The 22,815-nt window shown below is 29.0% G+C and overlaps 1 protein-coding gene across 11 annotated transcripts; it reads left to right on the forward strand.

Moving 5' to 3' along the window:
- Positions 1–358: 358 nt before the first annotated feature.
- LOC143041856 (mitochondria-eating protein-like) lies at positions 359–22,662 on the forward strand. 11 transcript variants are annotated; one of them, XM_076213961.1, is made up of 13 exons: positions 359–508; positions 6,300–6,405; positions 9,291–9,525; positions 10,266–10,361; positions 13,590–13,793; positions 14,967–15,098; positions 16,040–16,256; positions 16,906–17,064; positions 17,380–17,555; positions 17,989–18,115; positions 19,106–19,129; positions 20,043–20,187; positions 21,021–22,662. In XM_076213961.1, the coding sequence occupies exons 1-13, from the start codon at positions 422–424 to the stop codon at positions 21,032–21,034; spliced, it is 1,722 nt and encodes a 573-aa protein (XP_076070076.1). In that variant the 5' UTR covers positions 359–421; the 3' UTR covers positions 21,035–22,662. The 11 variants fall into 11 exon arrangements, with proteins under 11 accessions (XP_076070076.1, XP_076070075.1, XP_076070077.1 ...); XM_076213960.1 differs by lacking the exon at positions 10,266–10,361 and adding an exon at positions 10,435–10,530; XM_076213962.1 differs by lacking the exon at positions 10,266–10,361 and adding an exon at positions 10,435–10,530 and having other exon boundaries at positions 16,043–16,256.
- The last annotated feature ends 153 nt before the right edge of the window (positions 22,663–22,815 follow it).

Below are 22,815 nucleotides of genomic sequence, written 5' to 3' on the forward strand. Positions count from 1 at the left end.
TTTGATTTTGTCATTTCATAAAAGGGAATTTCCTTTTTGAATTTTCCTCGAACGTCAGTATTTTTGAGATTTTACTTTTATTTATTTTTTCATTCTGTTATTTTTTTTTATTACTCCGGCTTTTGTCGGGTTGTTTACTCTGTGACTTAATTTCGACATATTCCCCATTTTCCGAAGTTTCCCTGTTTTATTCAAGTGGCAAACAATAATTAAATAATGAACTTGTTTAATCCCGTTTCTTGAGAGTAAATTAAATTAAGATAATTATTTGTTTGTTATCACACGATTAACGATACTTTACCTGTAATACCTTGCTTACAATTTGTACGATCACTGGTAATCACATGACTTGCATGTTACTTCGGGTCACCAGGCATGCGTATTATTCTGTTGCGAGAGCCTTGAACGAAAAGCGTCGAAAATGGCGGAGTCTCTGAGACGGTTGGTTAATATCGGCACATTTACCGTACTACAAGATAAGTTAGAAAGATGGCTCGGCAACTATCACGTAAGTCAATAAAATGCAGTATCTTATTTTGCAAATGCACAGGTCATAAACCCCTGTTATGTCCTAAAATCAACATAAGTTCCATTTTTCTACAGAATGATTTATGAAAAAACGGTTGCTAAGATAAATCCAGGTGTGTTTTGTGGAACGTGAATGTGTTTATAGAGCATATGACACCTCTCTTGTACTAGTTATGATGTACAGCTGCAACTTGCATTAATTTGGGGTTAATAAGAGTATTTTTTGTCGATTTTCAACCTTGCCGCCATGCAGACGAACTAGTTTGGACTCGGTATACGGATTTTTGATACCGGATATGGTATTTACTGACATTCTTCCTATTCATTTTCTTAACTAAAACATGCAATTTAAACAAATAAAAATTAAAATATTCAACACTTATTCAACAATTGTGTATTGATTGGTAACTATTTTTTACCATGATAAAAAATAAATAACCAACCACCAGTCACTAGAAATTATTCCTTCTTTAGTTTCACTTTCTGATCATAACTCTTACAAATAAAATTACTCAGATGAATTTCAAGCTCTTGCCGATTCAAGTGAACAGTAACTTAAAATTTTGTAGTAAAACGTTTGGCATTTTTTATGTTTAGAGTTTACAAGGATACTATACAAATCCTTGGAGTTCAGTAGTAATCTAAACTGCTAAAGGAAGGACAATGCAGTTTAAAATTTTCCTTATTAACCATATAAAACGCATATACTCTATTAAAGAATTTCAAGTACTCCTCAGATATATAAGTACAACTCGTCCAAAGGGCTATTATCAAAATTAAAAAATTGTTCACACTTAATTTTTTATTGTATGTTCGACAAATTTTGAAGCTTCTCAGTGTAGAGATGTTATTTGTCAAAATTAAATGTACGATCATGCACTCCCATTGTTCTAATTTGAAGAATTGGACATCATTGCTTTATGGTCTGTACCTCTCAGAAAATTTAGATTTATATAGGGGATCTTTAAAAATCTTGTCTCATTTCATCAAACCTATATCTTTTAAAAGTTAGTCCAGTTAAAAATAATGTGAATGATTATACATGTATGAAATAAATGAAAAATTTAAAAGGCATTTTCAAAGTTTCACTGTTTGCATTAGAAATGAACTACAGGTTGTACATTTATATCAAAATTCTGAGACTACACAAATTGTTAACATGAGTCTTAAGAGGCCTATGAAATTTCAAGACTTGCCAAATTGGCCATTCCTAAGGGAATGCCCAAATACAAATGATAATAGCCCATACTGTTAACAAGCATAGAGAAGCTGTCGTCTATTTTAAAGGCAAATTCTGCAAAACAGTCAAAGTTGGCACATATGTGAAATGCTCTATAAAAATACTGCCAGTAAAAATGTTATGTTTATCCCTGTACTAAATTGACAGTTAATATTTGTTTAAGAAACAATAAATCATAAGAAGAAGCATATATTACACCACAGTGTTATAAACTTATAAGTTTTTATTGGTTTTACCTATGTACTGGGGTAAACTTTTAAGTGATAAACTTTGTCAATACCAATTTATTACTATATATTTGTAGAGAATTTAAATTCATTCAGGTGTGAAATGAACAATAAATTAAACTATTTACATGTACTTTGATCTTATAATCTTTATTTATGGAGTCAGATTTAAAGTATGGTAGTTTTGCAGCAGGGTTAAACCTTCATTTTTTAAGGCATAGGATTGTTAAAATGGTTGAAAAATATTAAGTACATGTTATATATATTATATACACATAACAATTAAATACTTTTTTTAAACAGCTATATTTTTTTATGTATGTGTAATTATACCAGTTTGTGTGGCCTTATATATATCCTTGCATAAGTAATGCATTCATTTGCATCAGTTAAACCCCCTCCTAACAGTAACATATAACATTATTTTTTGTGCACACAGGAAAATCTTTCCTGCACAGTTGACATCTGTTTATGAATTCATTTCATTTATGCGGTATTCAAATGACCCAATAAATATATATTTTGCTTACACCAGTAAAATTTGTAGGGATTACCTATGAGAGCATTGAACTGTTTGTAATGGATGGTTATTGAATGTCCTCTTTTGTACTGAAGTTAAATAACTTAGATTGCTCAAGTTGTTAAGCATTTGTGATTTATTTTGAGACAGGAACAGTGTGCACATTTACTTAAAATGAAAGGTTTTCCTAACTAAACCTAATGGCTAGTAAGGAGTGTTTAAAACAAACAATGGAACATCCATTAAAAATTAATTTTTCAGTTTATAACAAATTTGATCAGATATATTTATTTTTATTGATTATTTCATGATCAAGTAAAGGTAATAATAAATTGACAAGTCATATACATGTACAATAGCTTTATTTGATTAATCTTGCTGCCAAAGGTTACTTAGGTTTAAATTCGTAAAATGGTTATTGATAAAATTATTGAAAAAAATAATGATTCAGTTTGATCAACTCTTTGGGGATTATGAAAAAGACTATTGTTCATTTTTTAAACCTCCAACAGACAAAATTTATAAAGCAAAAGTTAAAAGTATAAAGTACACAATGCATCTTTGATACAAAAGTTATTGTGTCCGTACATGAATTGTTAGTAATATTTAATTTGATCAGACTTGACAGGAATTGGATCTTTATGTACTTTAATATAATGATTAATAGATGTATAATATGACATGGCATGTTAGGCAATGGTTTTGGAGATTTCTGTCTTATATAGTTTTTGTATTTAATAAAAATGTAATTAGGTCATGGAATTGTGCTTCATAGGTCCTTTTCCAAGTCTGATTTGAAATTTTGGGATCTCAGGGTTGTCAGTAATTTGTCTCCTCATTTTTTAAGCATACATCAAGAACTTGATGAAGGAAATAATGTATCAAAAAATAGATATATGTCTTACGGTATACCCCTCACTTGCATTCAAATTCCATTCCCCGACTTCAGGCATGTTAACTTATTTAATTTTTTTATAATCCTTGAAAAAGATGAATTAAAAACATATTGCATTTAGTTCAAACAGCTACATACAATGATACATGTATACACTGTCATTCATTCAATTTTAATGTTATAGAATTTTACATATTACAAAGTTGTCAGATGCTTTTTACAATATACAAATTGCAGAAGTAGTGAAACTCTGTATGTTTATTTAGAGAACATGCTGAAACAAGCAGGATTTTTGTTGCATGATATATCACCCAGTTTAGTACATACACTTGACATTTTATCTCTCAAATTCCTATAGTTCCGTTCAAATTCCATTGACGTACATATCTGGGTAAATACAAACTATTATTAATTTACTAAATTTGTTTACCTGAGAATTTTAAAATAGGTGTTTAAACCTATCATTATACTGATTACAACCATATAAGGATAAGTTCAGAATTTGAAAACTAAAAGTTGTATTTCGTAAATTGTGTAAGAGGCATTGAAAGACCTGATTATGATTTTGAAGCCATGTAGAAATCTCTGACGTGAATGTGGTTAATCTTAGAGGTCATAATCTATCGTATAGTCACATTTACTATATACATATTTGTGTTTAAACAGTTCAGGAAATCTATTGAAGTTTATATTGACAAAATTAAATGGGGTTGATATAAAGCTGTAAAATATATTTTCTTTTCTTCGGTAGCAAATATTTGCACAGATTTTGATTTATTGAAAACATTTAACACTTTAAATGTTTTAGATTAAATATGAATGGTTTTGTATATATCATCAATTCTAATATGAATGGTTTTTCTTTACTGTGAATCAGAAATTTATGTTAGAATATTAAAAAGTGCTTCAGATATATATGCAAAGTTTATAATGTTTTATTTTCATTTAAAACTATGGACTGATAAATAAGTGCTTCTTTAAAATTGCTTCTTTATTTACCGTGAAGGGACAAATAAATTTTATATTCAAGAAATTCATCAACAGTGATATATATATATATATATATGTGCTAGTTTTTGCCTTTTTAAAAAAACTTTGATATCATAGTATTGATGCAAATAAAAAAAATATATATGCTGTTTTCTATTAGAAGGGAATTTTCTGTTTTAACTCCTAAAAATAAAATATTCTGTGATCATTTCTTTTAAATTTTAATTTTTAGAATTTTACCAATTTTGTTTTTTAAATCTTTTTCAATTTTGCATAGACTATGTAGACTAAAATAAAACTCATTATTTTTGTGACCAACTAGTTCGTAATTATTATTGAATTCAGGCCTGGATTCTGATGGGGGTACATATGTACCTTCCTAAAAACCAGAAAAACAAGACTCAATAAACAATACAGACAATTTGTTTGCCCAATTTTAAATTGCTATACATCAGAAAATATTTCAGTTGTATTTATCATTCTGTTACATGTTATACAGATTTAATTGTCCAAGTTAGTGCCAGCAAAATTGCCCTATAATATTGCTCATATTTCTTTCTACCTTTTATCTAAATATAGTGTATTTATACATGATGTTGTATGTACATTTTAACTTTTAGTTTCTTGTGTACAATTTGGAGTTTAGTATGGCGTTCATTATCACTGAACTAGTATATATTTGTTTAGGGGCCAGCTGAAGGATGCCTCCGGGTGCGGGAATTTCTCGTTGCATTGATGACCTGTTGGTGACCTTCTGCTGGTGTCTGCTCTATGGTCGGGTTGTTGTCTCTTTGGCACATTCCCCATTTCCATTCTCAATTTTAAATAAGTAACCAATATAAAATCAATATAGTTATAACAGTGACCATGGTCGTTGACCGATTAATTGATTTATATGACCTTTAATTTTGTGGACAGATTAATATTTTCTGACTTTCAACATTTAATCAAACTATATATATATTGATCTGATTGGTATGTTAATTATTCTGGTTTCATGCCATTCTTTAATTTTTTTATGTTCTGTGAAAATGTAAATAATTGATATGTCAAACATTAATTTGATATGAAACATCTCCTGTTTCTGTCACCGATAATTGTTTTTATTGATTACATTTACCTTATTGTACTTAAGTAAATATGAATTTTTGAATGATTTAAGTATGTGTTTGGATACATTAGTATTATAAATGTAAACAATTCTGATCTCTTGATTCATTAGTTTTAAAAGGTTTGCATATAAATGTCTGACTAGAAAAATTACCCGTTTCAAAATCCTCACGTAAAATATATACACACTTTGTGTTTTACTTAATGATTTTGAAGTATCTGTGTACCATGAGTGAATTGCATGGATTTCCCAACTTCTAAGACAAAGCTTCAGTCATAATGGTACACTTATAACATTAAGTAATACATATATAGGTCACATTTAAATTCTTACTTCGATTAATGACATTGATTCTGTTTATTGTTTATTTGAAATAAATGCAGCTATTTGAGTATTTAATTTCTTCGGCTTTTGTTATCAAATTTAAGAGCTTCCAAAACCAATTAAAAGTTTCCACCATGAGTCGGCAAAGAGTTGTGAAAGAGGCATTAAACACCAGAAATCAAGTCAATCAAATCTAAGAATAAGTCTTTTTAGTTCAGTTTCGGTTACCTTCAGAATTTTTAAACAAGCATGCAAAACATCTGACATTTCTTTCGACAAGTACAATATATAAAGCTTTTTGTATTGTATAAAACTTAAATGTTATTGTCTGCATGGAATATGCATGTACGTCAAATTTGTCAATGAAATCATTCAATTTAATTAATTTAGATGCTAGTAGCCCAGCAAAGCTAAATATATAAATGTATCATCTTTAAACTTTTGTTTTATTACTGTTTTTCCAGATCAACACATGTGACCAGAATGTTGCTCGGTGCTGTGAAATTATTGAACTCAATGCCAAAGTTCAAGGGCAGCTATTTAAATTACTCAGTGTCACTGCCGAATCAGGTAAGCCTTACCAAGATCTGTATTTATCCCTTATTTATTTTGGTTGTCAAACTATTTGACCTTACAAACAATATTTAATTGTGAGATCCAACTGGGACTCAGGGCACAAAAAACATGCTTGAAACATGAAATCCAGCATTTTGATTGGTTGATTTTGGAGTATGAATACAAAAATCGTGCTCGAAAGTTTTTGACCACAAGGCCTGATGTGGTCAAGTAAATGCCTAAATGGTATTTTTTAGTGAAAAATAAAAATTGAGTCAATTTCTAATGATTTTTTATGGACCTGCTATCACAGAGTGTGTGCAAGTTCAAACTAATCAATATGACAAGTTGTTTCTCCCAAGTGAACCACATCTCTCACTTGAACCTTTATTTCTCTTTTTATTTGGTTCTTTATTTTTAAATTCATAGATCTGTTTCAGAATTATCCATTTTTACATCAACAAAACATCAAATTATAATATCTTTCAATTGTAAAATTCTTGTAATACTTAGAAAATCTAACATTTCACTCTTCACATAATTGTCAAATATTTTGTACACAAAAACTGCATGATTTTGAAATACTTTTAAATTTTAGAAAACCTTAAGGGCACTTGCTGTCCTTACAAGTGTCTTTCTCTAACCCCTAAACATATTTGTGTAGTTTAAATTTAAATGCCTTGTGTTTTCTGCATTCTTAAATAAATTGAAATATTGATACTTTTAAAATGTTTACGACTGTAATAGTAGCATAGTTGTAATTGTTTTTTGAAGGAATTTAATATTTAAACAAAAGCCAATACACTAAATGCAGGTGCTCTATTAACCTGGAGATTAATTTCAAAGACATTTACCAGAGTGTGAAATAAATTGTACATGTATTTAAAATCGGCCATTTGGCACAAATAAACTTAAGATATTTCCTGTTGATAAGACGATTTACTAAATGTGCTTACTTAAGCATTTTATTGATTGGTGTATAGTTTTTAAAGGACAATTATGATGAAATATTATCTAATAAACTGCATTGTTGAATTGCTATATACATACATGAATGTATACTTTGAGTGTTTATGACACGATAAAAAACAGTTCATTTAGTTATTTGTTCGGACATAAAGAAAGTTTCCAAATATTGATTTAGCCTTTGAAATGTAATTTATAAATATTAAATTTGAAAATTAATATGGCAGTAAATTAATCATGCTAATATCATAAGAAGGAATAAATAGTAATATTATCTTTTCCTTCGTTTGTAGAAATATAGTCCTGTTGTAAAAGCAGGCCACTTGTTTTGTATGTTTTAAAAAAAAGCTTTGTGAACTTAATACCTGTTTTTTTTTTTTTTTAATAGAAATGTGTAGTCATGTAACATGTACATTTAAATACATGTAGGATTAAAATGTTTTTTATACAAACAAATATTGAAACATATACTTATAACTTCTTGATGTTTATCTTCTTGAATAGAACAAAATGTTCAATATTCTGTAATTTGCAAACACATATTAAAAAAATGAATTTTAATCAATTCAAACTCAGATGACGTACCTCACCAGGCATATGTTATTGTGTACCAAGGATTTTATTATTGCCATTCATAAACAATTGTCAATAATTTGAGATTTATGATATAATTACAGGTCATCATTGGTCATTAACAGTAAACATGAAAAAAAATGATTTTTATTAATTTACACCAAATGTGCAAGATGTATCAAACAAGGATCCGGAAATTTTTTCACCTAATTTCGGTCATTTTCATATAACTTAAAAGTTGGTGCCACTTTTCAAAAACAGATTGTCAAAATCTCATTACTGCATGAGTATGCTCCTACTCGTAGCATCAACGAACTTGTTTAACTGTTGCATCGCGTTTACTTCATGATTCATCCTACCATTTTCCTAAAACCGATCAAGAGCAATTAAGGGAAGGCAACAGTTTAAGAATAAAATGATTTTAATGACTCAAAATCGTAATTTTCTCAGTCATCGCTTACGTTTCTTTCGATTCTGAAGTCGAAATTCAAACCGGATGTAATGAGACAATACTAAAACGAACAATTCCGGACTTATTCCCGGGATTAGTTTTGTTTATCAAATTCACAGGAAAACATCGTTTTTTTTTAATATTTTACCTTTAATAGTGTAAGAATATTAATGAAAATAGTTGCACTTGCTTTATTTAGCAAGAAATCATTTTAAATTTACGATATAGTGTCAAATCTGCGGAAGAGAATTTTAGGCATGCGTATCATAGTAAACAAAGCACGTGTGTTAGTAGTGAAAAAAATCTTTTTTCTACGTAAATTAAATCAAGTTTTAATTTAATTTTAAATCATAGTTGACAATTGTCTTAGCTGAAAAGTAATTAAATAATGAAGACAGTTGGTATTGAATTTTAATTTCTTTATAATATTAGTTCGGAGCTTGTGATTAATAGCCAGGTGTGAATTAAAAACACAGGTAAAGAGATTATCGATCATTAGCCAATACTCCCCGAGGCAGTAATATAGCTATTAGGAGGGCCCTCAGGATTATAACACTTTACTGGAGTGGCAGTTTAATTACATAAAATCGATAACAAAACAAAAATATGTTTAAAATGGCGATTTGAAACTCAATCTCAACGAAATGACTGAAATTATTTCTGTTGAAAAATAAATTTTGACCTAAATCCCAATAAATGATTTAGGACTTTTGAGTTTCCAAATCGGTCATGTCTGGCATATATGACCGTTTCCGGACCCTTGGTATTAAATTCTTGGAATCATAATATATAAACTTCCTAATGGAAGTGTAATAATACATAAAAAGAGTAACAGGAATTATAAGAAATTTGGACAAACTTTCACCAATTGTAAGTAAATGTAACTAATTATGTTCATTTATATTTTCAGGTGGCATGTTTGGAGGTGCCAGTATTATCAAATCTCGTTTACTGCCATTTTTGGGACAGAATTTCTTTACCTCAGGGGGATCTGTAACAGCTGACACTAGCCTTAGTATCTTAGCAGAATCAGCAGCTAAAAATAGGGAACTAGATGACTTACAAGATCAGTATGAAGTCAGCTTACAAGACCTAGAAGCTGATCTTAAAGCTAGAGAAAATGAAGTACAAGACCTTCGTGATGAGTAAGCATTATCTTAGATTAACTAACTTCTCATATATATACTGTAAGGGGACCAGGGGGTAATTTATCTAAATATTTCATTTTCTGAATTATTAGCCTTTTGGTAGTTAACACTGAGGTTGTGAATTTGAACCTTGCACATTGCAGGTGAGTTTGACTCCAATCTAAAATGACTAGGATTGTAAGTTAAGGCTGAGGAACAGGGGTTCTCTATGGGCACTATGGCTTTATATTCCAATAAAATGTTTGGGCAGCCATGAAGTAACTTATAGTGCTGATCGTGGCCTTAAACACCAAAAATCAATCTGCCATTCTTTCAAAAGTCTTCAGATAATCAAGTGACTATCGTTTATTATGATCATGACTTAAGGATGATCTGATGTCAATATAAAAACTTTGGAAATGAACTCCTGCACCAAATAATTAAGATAGAGGTTTTAACTAAATTAGAGAAATGCAGCACTGTATGAAGGAACAACTTATTTACAGTTTTACACTGTCTGGTGTTGGATTAGAATGAAACATTACTTGCTTTCCTGATTCTTATTCATCTAAGCCAAACTGCACTACATAGGTCTACATATTTTGAAAAGGGAGAAATATTAGCTAGTTTTGATGTATACATACAGAAAGGCCAAAATGTGTAAGGCTTAAATGAAAGAATCAGAAAGCTGCTTGTTCAAAATGTTGATGTACAATATTTGATGATACATATATAACTTTACATATTTGCTTGATCAGACTGTTGGACACCAAGGATGAACTATCAAGGAATTTAAGAAATTCAACCACTGACAAAATGTTCTTGGATTCAGAAAATAGAGAACTGAGAAGAAAGTAAGCTATATTTTCTATATATTTTTTTAATTGTTACAAATGTTTTAATCATGACATGTTTTGCTTTCCATAGACTGATTGAAACAAAAGAGGAGCTTAACAGAAGTTTAAGAACAACAACTAGTGATAAAATGTTAAATGATGTAGAAATACGTGAACTACGACGAAAGTAAGATTGAATTATCTCCCTTGCTTCTGCTGTATTATCTCCCCTGCTGATTTAGTGTTGTATCTAATTACAGAATGTTTTACTAATTACATTTAGGATTCAGTGTCAAAAAGAAAAAAGAAAAGTTTTCCTGAATTCATTTTCATTCAAAAGATGTAAACAAAAATAAATTTGAAGAATGGACCATTTTGTGTTTATGTATCAGCATCATTTAAAGCTGATAATCAAACAGTTCAGATCAAATATGTAAATTTTGGACAAAAAAAAGTTGGAATTCAAAATCTCAAAATCAAAGTTGGTTCATTTAACAAATAGATAATGTGTTTTTTAAAAAATCTAAATATTATGTATTCTAACTTAATACTTTTGGGAGATGGTCTGACACCTTAAATAACTTAGGCACTACTTATTAGATTCTTATAGTTTTATTTCACTCTATAGATGGAAAGGCAGCACTGCATACAATTTATAGTTATATAGACAGATACACTATTACTTATGATTACTTCAGTTAAATTTAAGAATATCGGAAATGTGTAATGATACTATTACTAATATTGATCATTGTTTATAGTAAACTACACAATTCCAAGAAATACTTTTTTGATGGAATTTAAATGGGATGATTACAAATTGCAAGAAATTTTAAAAATTTTTGTTTGACCCATTTAGTATTATTTTTCTATATAAATATATTTTTTTAAAGTATAACAATTCTTTTATGAATTTTTGATAATTATAAAAGTCACATGTACACATTCCATCAGAAACTGTAAGAAATAGATTTTCATTAATTTGAATTTAAGAATTTGGTAGAAATTAGTATACTATTTTAACTACTGTAAATCAGTAATTTAAAATTTTTATAAACAGCTGTCATACTTCCCAAAAACAATGCAGTGCATTTTGGACAATTATTGTTTAAGGAAATGTTTTGTGATTTTGGATTGGTTAACACCTATGTTATAGTGGGTTTGGTGTATTATCATGGTTTGGAGTGTAATCATATAATTGTGGTGATTGTGTATCATTATAATTCTTCATACACACCTTAAAAGTATTGCCATCTCACTGCGATTATTCTTTATGCTACAAAGCTGGACATTATTTTACATGTCCATTATTCAGTTAGTCTGTCAGGTATTTAAGACTAAAATACTTTATATTGGACTTGCAATCATACATGAACATATGGTCACAAATAATGACATGAAGGTCCTTATAAATTTTGAGGTCACTGGATAGATTTTCTTTAGGCCCTGTAAGAATTCTTCCTCATGCTAATAGAATCTATACAAGACTTCCCCCCCAAAAAAACTGTGGTTAAAATAGTTTTTTATGTAGGCTGCAGTTAGTCTAAGGTCAAGGTCATTGTTATTATTATAATTAATAGACCAAAATGTGTACAGGAAACTGTTTCAATGATGCGAAATCAAATGCTTTAAATGTGTTTGTATCCTTATTCTGATTTATTAACCTACTGGTATATTATGAGAAGAAGATTCATGTTGATTTCTATTGATTTTGAGGTCACCTTGTTTAAGTTCAAGGGCAAGGTTACATACGATAGACTGAAATTTGAAAAAAAATTGCTGTTTCTGGATGATAAATCAAATGTTATTTATTAGGTGCTAAACTAACAAGGATATGTGGGCACACATGATGAGAGGAGGATAACTTTTAAATCTGAATGCACTGTGCATAAGGTCCAGGTCAAAATTACCAAAAATACAGTTTGTTTATGTTAGACAATATTATTGTTTGAAATCAGCTGCTCTACCCATTTATGTGGGGGACATAGATACCTCAGTTTTTGTAAAAAATTTGTTTTGCTTTCAATTTGGAAAATAATGTAGTTTTCAAAATGAATAATTTGAAATAAAGAGCTAAAAAAATCTCAAAAATAATTTGATTATACAGCAAATTACTTTTGAGCTTAGTTTTGTAAACACTTTCTTAGATGACCATATTAGGAATATTATCATTTAGCTTTGTATATTGCACTAAAATATCATTATAGCGGGTATTGACAGGTTGTTGTTAAAGTTAATACTAATATTATGATTGAATTTTCTTTCAGGTTTTGATATGATATTCAGTTTGTCAGATTATGCAAATATTTATTTTTTACGCCATAACTTTACAAGTTTTAACCAATCTTTCTTGCTATTGGTTAGTTCAATTAATCAAGTGTTATTAGATGAATTTACAGTGAGTTGACTGTTAGTGTTGCTCGTACACCAATTGCAACTCATTCAAAATTTTGACCAAATTGCAATTTGTTTTATAAAATCAAATTGTTCAACTGGTGTTGCTCTCCACCAATTGCAGTTGGTTCAAATTTCTGATCAGTTGAACAATTTGGTTTAATAAAACAAATTGCAATTTGGTCAAAATTTTGAATGAGTTGCAATTGGTGGAGAGCAACACTAACAGTCAACTCACTGTAAACAGGTTGATTCACTTGACTTTGCCTAAGTTTCAAATGAATTTCTACTGTCAGATTTTAAAAAGCTGCTGTTGATAATTCATCTTAAAAAAGGAAAGTTGATTAAAACATGTAAATTTTATGTTGTAATATTTCTTTGCAAAATTAAGTAAATGTATGATTAAAATTTGATATTTTAAGTATAGAGACGTTTCTTACAGGACAGAGGAGTTGTAATTTATATAAATATAAAATGTTTAAACAAACTGCTTTAAACATGAAATTAGATGTTCATGTTGAATGGTCATATACATTGGTGATAGCCATTTGTGTTTTATTTTGAGCAGGCTAAATGCTGTTTAATAGAGAAAGCTTTATTTGAAATTTGTCGCTTTTTGTCATATCATTTAAAAAAGAAGAAAGAAGCATTGAGTACTGATAAAAGCTCTAACATTAATAGTAGGAAGGAAACATTTAATTTCTTTAAATTTTACATATAATTTGGAAATTGGACATAATAAGTCCTACACTTTTTACAATTAAAAGAAAAAAAACAGAATAAGAATCAACTTGGTAAACAAAAAATTAAACTCAGCAAATATCGTAACTTTTAGTCATTTGTTTTGTTCAGACTAGCTTTAGCAGAAGATGAAGTTAGAACATTAAGATCAAAAGCAGGGCTGTTAACAGATTACGATACACAAGTTCGCCGTTTACGTGATGACATTGCTCTCCTAACAGCTAGGCGTGACTCACTTTTAAGAACGTCAACAATAAAAGATAAAGATGATTCATTCTTATCTTCAAAAGATGAGTCTAAACGCAACGGTCCAGGGTAAGGCAGTTGTCATGGAGACTAACAATGTCATTGCTTTTGCCAGCTTCCTGCCTTACACTTTAGTCCTGCACTTACATACTTGCTATTAATAGTAACATGTTTTATTGTCATAATCAGAATTAATTCTTTCATCCCTATTTTTGGTGTTGGCTTTTTTGCTTTGATATTGTAATTTTCAAATATATATTTATTTTCTCAAAAGTTTCAAGAAATTTATGAACCGATTCTTTATAGGGATGATTGGATTAAAATATTGAAATTTTTAGTGGTATATATACATGTATTAATAACATAATGTATGGATGTGGATATTATTTAATTTTAGAATTATATGTAAAGGGAATTTAATCTTTTGTTTGTGAAATGTAGAAACTTTATTTTATGGTGGCTAATAAGAAACAAATTAATTTATCTATTTATAGAACATACTTACTCTTAACATATTTTTTGGTTTTCTCTTTCTTTATGTTGTCAGAAATAGTTCTGTCTTGCTAAGCTATGTGTTTGTAAACTTTTTGTAAAATCAATAGTTTCCTAACAAATTCATGTTGTCTGTAAAAATTAAAAACTTATATTTTAAGGAAAAATGGAACGCAGAAAATGCTCGAAGAAATTTGCATAAATACTAGAAATATGAAGCTAAGTTTTTAAATTGGAGATATAAAATAACCGTGTTTTATAACAATTTTTCCATATCAAATAACTTTTTATTGAACGTAATGTGTTTAATTTTAGAATACAATAGTAGTTGGGTTTACTTAGATTTTATTTTTAATTGTGTACTTTTTAAAATTGATTATTATTTTTTTTTATTATTATTTTAAATTAATTTCTTCAATTTTTAAACTTTTGATTGCATCTGTGTTCATGTATTTTTACAGTTTTGGTGAATTTAATAGACTTTTCAGTAAAAAGTTTTAATCACAAACAAAAGCGTTTCATTCCCTCTGCATGAAAAAGCTCTTGGTCAGAAAATTTCAAAATATAATTGACTTGGAAATAACTCCTTCTTGAACATACGTAAAAAAAAATTAACAGTAATATGCAATTTTCCTTTTGGGACAGTATTTTGAAATTGTTTGGCCATAGATTAATCTTAAGCTTGTGAATAAAATAATTAAAATTGCTGTTTGCCCTGAAGTTATTTCTTCCTATCGTCCATTTTTATAGGCTCGCTGACGCACAAGATGAGATTGTCAAATTACGTGCAAGATCAGGTCTTATTGATACGTATGAAAGACAAGTAAGGAATCTCAAAGATGAACTCTCATTGTCTTCCACTAAAAAGAGCTATTTGGATGGGTAAGATTATGGCCGTCAGCACCTTCATTTCATGCTTTAATTGTTCTATCCTTCATTTTATTCTCTTTTATTTCTCAAAATCAAATACCAAAATTAAAACTTATGTAATTTGTTTTTCGAAATACACATTCAGTTTAAATCACAAGTTAGCTCCCTTTATTGCAAAGTGTGATGCTGTGCCACCTGTTGATTTGAATTTCAACACTTGTCAGACTTTTATATAGATATTTAACTTCAACCTCACTGCATGGGTATGAAAACATCTAACATTAGTGATATTATATTCTAGAAAAGTAAGAAATAATGAAGAGTGGAAAAGATTAACTACAAAAACATTACTTGATTTTAAGTTTTAATATGACTAATTAAAAGATAATGCTAAATCTGCATATTCTCTCTTTCTCATTTAAATGTAGATTTTCTGCTAGTTCAATATAGAATTATTCTTGTATAAATTATTTGTTATTTGCAATAAAACTGTGTTCACACTACATGGCGTGTTTTCATTTTGGAACTTACTAATTGCATGATGAATTTTCACACCAGTATTGCATCACAAATATGTATATTTCTAGATTGCAGACACTCTAGAGCACAATGAGAAAAAAACAATTTTTTTAATAACAAATTTTATAAACCAAAAGGTACATTGTATAATGCCTGATCAGTCTTTATGAACATGTTATGTGAACACTGTATCATAGAGTGCGTTTGATGAGGGGAAAAAAGAAGTTTGGATATTATAATACATATTTCATATCTGGAAGTGAAAAAATTTACAGGAAAAATTAAATCTTTCAATAAGAAGATATATATGCAGTCGATAAAAAGCTTTCTTATTATTCTAAAGAATTTTTATTCTGATTAAAATTACTGTTCTTTTTAAATTATAAATGTTTTCTTTACTGTTAACATTATAGAATTAAATCTTTATTTTTAAGCAGAGATGTGTACAGCAGTTTGAACTCCTACCGTTATACACCACGAGTAGGATCACCTCTGTCCATTGACGATCCCGTACAACGTGTCAGACAACAGAATCTCATCTCACGATGGAACGATATGTTCTCACAGGATCGTCTGGATGCTATGGATACACTCCGTCGCTATTCAGATGATTATGAAAACAATCAAAGAATCATCTTCCTAGCTTTACAGGTATGGGATCAAATATTATATAGTATGAAGAATAGTTTCAATAAAAATACATTATCGTTTAAATTTATAATTGTATATACAATAGATATAAGAAGATGTGGTATGAGTGCCAATGAGACAACTCTCAATCCAAGTCACAATTTGTAAAAGTAAACCATTTTAAGTCAAAGTACAGCCTTGAACAAGTATCCTTGACTCACAACGAACAGCAAGCTATAAAGGGCCCCAAAAATGACTAGTGTCAAACCATTCAAACAGGAAAACCAACAGTCTAAAATTAAAATTGAGAATGGAGATGGATAATATGTCAAAGCTACAACAACATAGAGCAGACAACAGCCAAAGGCAACCAATGGGTCTTAACAATCTAATCTATTATTTTTTTTAAAACAATGAGAAGCAGTATCTTACTGTATGTACCGGTATGTTCTTTTTTGTGTAAGTATTGTTGATATTAATTGTTTTTCCAAGCATGTCTCCTGTGATTAAGAATAAACAAAATTGTTTTGTATAATAGAGTCAAGTAAGATACTGTTTGTTTCAATGAATTAGAATCACTGTGACTTGCTTATTAGAAATACAGTATAAACCTCAAAGAAAGAGAAATCGTATAAAATTTTGATTTTTCCTTTTTTGTGGATTTTTACAGGAAGCATTCAGTGTGGCTAAGTGTGCTTTCCGTCAGTTTAAGATGAAAGTCCGAGCAAACCTTGCAGCTACACACATTGGTCCAGAGACTCTGGAAGAGGCAGTCCAGGACTATGTCAACAGAAATACAGACCTTTATGATCTTCCTGGAATGGTTGCTGTAAGTTTTCTATACAAAGGGAAATAACACAGGTTTTTCAATGTTTAAATAAGCCAATAATAAAAGGTATATTTTTTGAAAAGGTTTAAAATAGCTGGTTAACAAATTTTCGTCAAAAATCACTGTGGTCAAAACTATCATATATGCTTGAGATTTATATTTCTCAAAATAGCATGACACTAAAATGAGTACTATTATTGACTGAAATTTATAATTTGAGAAGGCAGGTTAGAACTGCAACATTAATACATGAATATAAGTACTCTTTTTAAAAAATCATTATGCACTTTAAATATTTGAACTTTCTTTTATAAGGATGTATTGAGAGGATTGAACAGAAGTCCAAAGATCTATCTTCCACCAGACTCTACCTTTGCAGTCGTTCAACCATTCATCAGAGAAGCCTGTAAACTTGCCTGGCAAATGAGTGCTCTGGCCCACCCACTTGATATTGCAGTGGCCACTGATGCTGAACTCTTTGACAACAACAGGTAACAACATATTATATCTGGCCTATTTGATATTTATAATTGTTTCTATACTTGTTTTTTTTTTTTGCTTAAACATCTAAAAACAGACAGCCATTTGAAATGTGTTTCTTATGTTAACTTGTATGAAACTAATTTGGTGAGGGACTTGGATCCAATTCATATAAAGAAGCATTTTTTTTATTGGTCAAGAACCAAATCTACCTTTTGAAGTTCTCAAAAAATGTCATGTCTTTCAACTATCTTACAGTATTTAATAAAAAGTTTGCACTGTAATTGCTTTACACAATAAGTAATTAATTATATCAAGTTTAATATTTTGCTAAATCTTCCTACAAACAACCAGTTTTAAGGCCAATCAATATATCAAGTAATTTTGCTCTTAAAAAAAAACACTTCTCAGAGAAATTTCAATATTTATACAATCTGTTTACAGATACCGCAGAAGTTATGATTCTGAGTACACAGCTCCATTAGTAAACCATCACATCTGGCCTGCCCTGATGCAGGGATCTAAAGTTCTAATGAAAGGAGAAGCTTGCACTCGTAGAGGAGCATCACTGGTAAGTCAGATTAAATTCTTAAAGTCAAATACATGTTTACCTTAATAGTATAAAAGACGAAGAGGAAAACTCAGTTAAAAATGAATGTAAAACAACTGCGACATCAAATATAGGGTGAATAATTTTCCATCTTTTCAGATGTATTTATAAGGAGGGGGATCAGACCTTTATCGGGACTCCGGGATCGAGTGTTTTTAAGCTCTGGATTTACCAATCTGGGAATTCTGTTTTGGAATAAGGGGATTTAAGTTTCTTTAAATTTTAGACCTCTGGATTTCATGTTTTTAAGCCCGGGATTTTGGGATCAGGACCCTTCCGACCACCCCTCCTATAAGTGGGAAGTGGGTCTGAAATGGGTACAAGCTACTATGTAATATGGACATTGAAGAAACTTAATTATTTAACTGTTTTTTGAAACATTAACAAGTCTGTGAAACTAAAATTTGATTTGAAATAGAAGGGATTTAAATTTGGTAAACACTGAGTTTTTCTTGTCAAAGTATATTTTAATCTTTAAGGGAAAATCCAGTCGAAGGAGATTACTAACTGTATAAAATCACTTGCACGTCATATAATCATTGTGGTGCAGTTTTCATCCTTATATGTTTGAAATTGTGTCTGCAATCCTTTAAATGTTTTAGACCAAATAAAAAAAATGTGTGTTTTCTGACTGCTGTCTATTTATATCAATTGACTTTCAAATGATTTTGATAAATTGTAGAAAGAAGAAAGTCAACGTTTTTGCATTAATATATCTAATTTTTTAAAAATCCTGAAAAATGTAAAAATTCTTTTGATGGATACACACATTTTCTAGGTCTTAATTGTCATCATCATTCTTACATCATCTCAAAATATAAGATAGTCACATGATATTATTTTAAAGAAAAAATAAATACATGTATGACAAAAACTGGTTGCATTGTAAACAGTTTACAGGAAATATTTTTGTAGAATAATTACAATTGTTTTAATGTTTTTTTATCACAGCCAGTAGAGTATTACCGCGTTGAGGTAAACATTCTTTAAATAAATTTTATTTTTTGTACACTTTTGGTGAAAGAATATTAAAAATGTGTCAATATAGTTGAACCTCATTTTCCCTATAAGAATGTTATTAAATTTGTTAATGATAAGCATAAATGATTCTTCCATTAAATGCTTTATTTTACTATATAAACTAGTCTTTCTTATCATTATGTAGATAGCTTTATAATATCAGCAGGTATAAGAACAGATTTATTTTATAATTCTAAATAGTTTCTGCTTGACCAAATTAATGTAAGAGAAATAAAAAGTAAATGTATATTTTAAATAACTTTTCTTTTTACTATTTTTTTTACTATGTATAATCAAAATATTCAGTTATTGAAATAAACTGGTGAAAATAGTCTTATCCTAATAATTTTCAATCATGACTACTTATAAGTTTACAACTTTAAGCTTCCATTTATTTAAAAATGCTTTTAATATTTAGAAAATTGAGATTCCTCAGAACTTTTATATGGTCATAAAATTCAGTAAAAGGCTTCTGCTTGCTTTTTGATAGCTTTGTAATAAACAAATCTAACCTAAATATTAAGCGTATAGTTCTGAAATATATGAAAAAAGAAAATACATATTAAATTCCTGGACATTCTAAGAAATGAGGTTCAACGTTTTACTAATAGTAGATTTTTAGTTTTAACTTATTGTATTTTTAAACTTTTATATAACAATTTTTACATATTTGAAGCTTATTGAGAATTATTTTATGAATGTCGTTTATTTTGTCAAAAATTTATAAACCATACTGGTAGTATTCTAACATTAAAGCTGAACTAAGAAGACTTATGCAGTTCAAAAGCCCCTCATCTTGACAGAGATTCAATTGGTTTGTCAGCTTTTTAAAATTAATATTGATTTAATGCCTTCTTTTTGTTTTCAGGGAGCTAGTAGGAGAAGCAGAAGCAGATCTCGATCTGTAAGCCCAAGTCTGCGTGCACGATCCCGTTCTCGTTCAATGAGCCCATCTCGTAGGGCTCGTAGTCGTTCCCCAAGTCCACGACGAATTGCAAGTCCGTATAGTTCAGGTCGGTTGTAGAAGAGACTTCTTACTTCATAGACTGTGGCTATCTGTTTAGAATTTCTTCATAGTTGCACTGCAAACTTCATTATCCATCTTGTCTTTGTATATGTAATCCTTTGTACATTATTATGCACTTTTGTGTGATGACCAAATTTTTTTTAAATCTTCATTTTGTCTTAACATGGTTCATATGAGCTGCACACACACTGCACCTTTAATGTCACTTAAATTTGTGTTATCAGTGAACACTAAAGGAATTTTAAATGATTTATTAAATTTTGACAAATTTTGAGAATATGAAGACCCTGGGATTTGAGAATGTCATTTTCTAGCACTTTGTATATAGCCTCTAAATTACACAGCATTTTTATTATTTATTTGTGACCTACTTTTTTATGCATGTGTTTTTTTCTTTTTCTTTGTTATACTCTTATGAATTTATTAAACACTTTAAGAAATCATATAGTTTGAAATTGTGAGCATGGTTAGAAAAAATAGTGGTTTTGAAATTTAAATGCACATTACAAGATTAGCTGCAGATTCACACACACACTGAGTTTTTTGTTTTGAAAGATGCAAACCATTTTTTAGTAAAAGTAAAACTTCTTTTAATTGTGCACTTTATTCTAGTTTGCACTCTATACTAATTTCATAACATACAGTTCATTGAAATTCAAATAACATTTAATGAAATAAATGGTAAAGGTTTAACATTTTATTTTTTTGTTGTGAACTTTAATCAGCAATCCTAACATTAAAGTGTGTAACTTAACTTTTGTTACCAAAGTCACATATGCTCATGTTGTGTGATCTAACCATTTGACCTTGACATTTCAGATCCACTTTTCTAGATGCAAGTAAAACAGATGATCCATGTTATTTAGTTGACAATATACAGATATGTTGATACCATTTGTTAATGTTGTTATTGACAATTATTTATTTGTTTGGTAATGTGATCTGTTGCAGACATACATGTCTATATTTGGTATTGTCATGTGACTTGTCGCGGACGGTCAAACTTATCTTGGTACTGTAGAAGGGGATGTTGGTTTTGTGTTAAATGTGAAATACTGTGTTGTAGTAAGGGTTCTAGAGTGAAGCAAATATAAAAAGAATGAATTTTTAATTTGTGTGTTTAAAGTACAATGTTAACCAGGAAAAATGTGAAAAAGTTTTAAAACGTATGAACTCTGAAACTTTTTCCCCACTTCAAATTTAAGGAAAGATTTTAAAAATTCAACTTTGATTTGAATATTTCATATCAGACCAGTTTGAATAACAAAGAATTTGATATTTAACAACATACACCTAACCATTTGAAGCTTCTTAACATGCTCATTATGAAAATTTTGGACAACATTAACAAAAAGTTCTTAATCTAACATTTAGTTATGACATCCACAATAATGTAACAGTTCACAATATTCAGTTATAAATATGTATTTTAATTTATTTATATTTAATTGTTAGTGCTTTAATATTGTTACCATGGTTATTGAGAAGTAAGATTCTTTTTGTTGACATTCCAAAAATATTATACCTTTTTAAATGTAGATTGTTTTGGTTTTTTCGGATAATCAAAAATTTGATAAGGGGTAAAATCATGCAAGACATTAAAAAGATTCTCAGTCAATCAGTTCAAATAGGGAAATTCAAGAGGACAATCCCTATAGCATTCTGTGAAGGTGCTTTTGGACCAAACTTATACAACTGTGATACTTATTTTATTTTTATACAATTTAAGAAAGATATTATTAGATTTTTACAATTTTTGTGATTTTAGAAAAGGGTTCTGTCCATTACTCTAGCCATTTCAGTATAATCTATTTTGTTGAACATTGTTTTCTTGTGATATTTTAATAATTGTTTTTATATTAATCATGTTTTCATTATTGTAGAATATTTTTGTTAGTGTGTATTCTATACTACAAGTTTGAGATAGATCTGTTTTGGAATTTTTACAAAAATAACAAAAATATTAATAGGGTTTTTAGATTTATGTTTATGTGTGAATATGAAAGTGAATATATTTTAGAAAAGCATGATTTGTTTGTTAATTTCATTGATTTTTCACACGAAATTTGAAAAATGATGTAAAATTTCATATTCTGTTTTTTAGCAAGGGGAGATAACTGCAATCATTTTCTATACTTCTAATTTCAGGTTTATTTTTTTGGGGTGGGGTTTTTTCCAAACTTTTTTTTCATTTTGTTATTTTTTCAAACTTTCTTTATATATATAAAAAGAAAATAACCTAAGTATGTTATAAAAAAAAAGATTGAAGAAACTTTTGATAATACTTTTTTTTTTAAATAATTTGATAACTGAAGCAGAATATGATATTTTATTGACCAGGTTCACCAGGGTTGGAAACAGATTGTAGATATATTTTGCAAGATTTTTTTTTCATATGCAGTTATATTTATATTATTACATATATTTATGTAGAGTTTTATAGTAATAAAAATAAACAAAACGCTTTACTTAATATTTTAAATAGAAAGGAAATTTGATGTTATTTTATAAAATTGAAAGAAGTAACAACAGGAATTTGTTCTTTCTTGATGGATAAATAGTTTTAAGAAGATATGGTATGAGTGCCAATGAGACAACTCTCCATCCAAGTCAC

Source organism: Mytilus galloprovincialis, chromosome 8 (assembly GCF_965363235.1).
Source record: "Mytilus galloprovincialis chromosome 8, xbMytGall1.hap1.1, whole genome shotgun sequence".
Taxonomy (NCBI): domain Eukaryota; kingdom Metazoa; phylum Mollusca; class Bivalvia; order Mytilida; family Mytilidae; genus Mytilus; species Mytilus galloprovincialis.

What these genes read in the sequence shown, in the direction of transcription:
- LOC143041856 (XM_076213961.1), top strand. Translation starts at nt 422, where the DNA reads ATGGCGGAGTCTCTGAGACGGTTGGTTAATATCGGCACATTTACCGTA. An exon ending in AATAGAGAACTGAGAAGAAA is followed by an intron (nt 10,362 to 13,589) that starts GTAAGCTATATT and finishes TGTTTTGTTCAG; the next exon opens with ACTAGCTTTAGCAGAAGATG. An exon ending in CTCGTAGAGGAGCATCACTG is followed by an intron (nt 18,116 to 19,105) that starts GTAAGTCAGATT and finishes TTTTTATCACAG; the next exon opens with CCAGTAGAGTATTACCGCGT.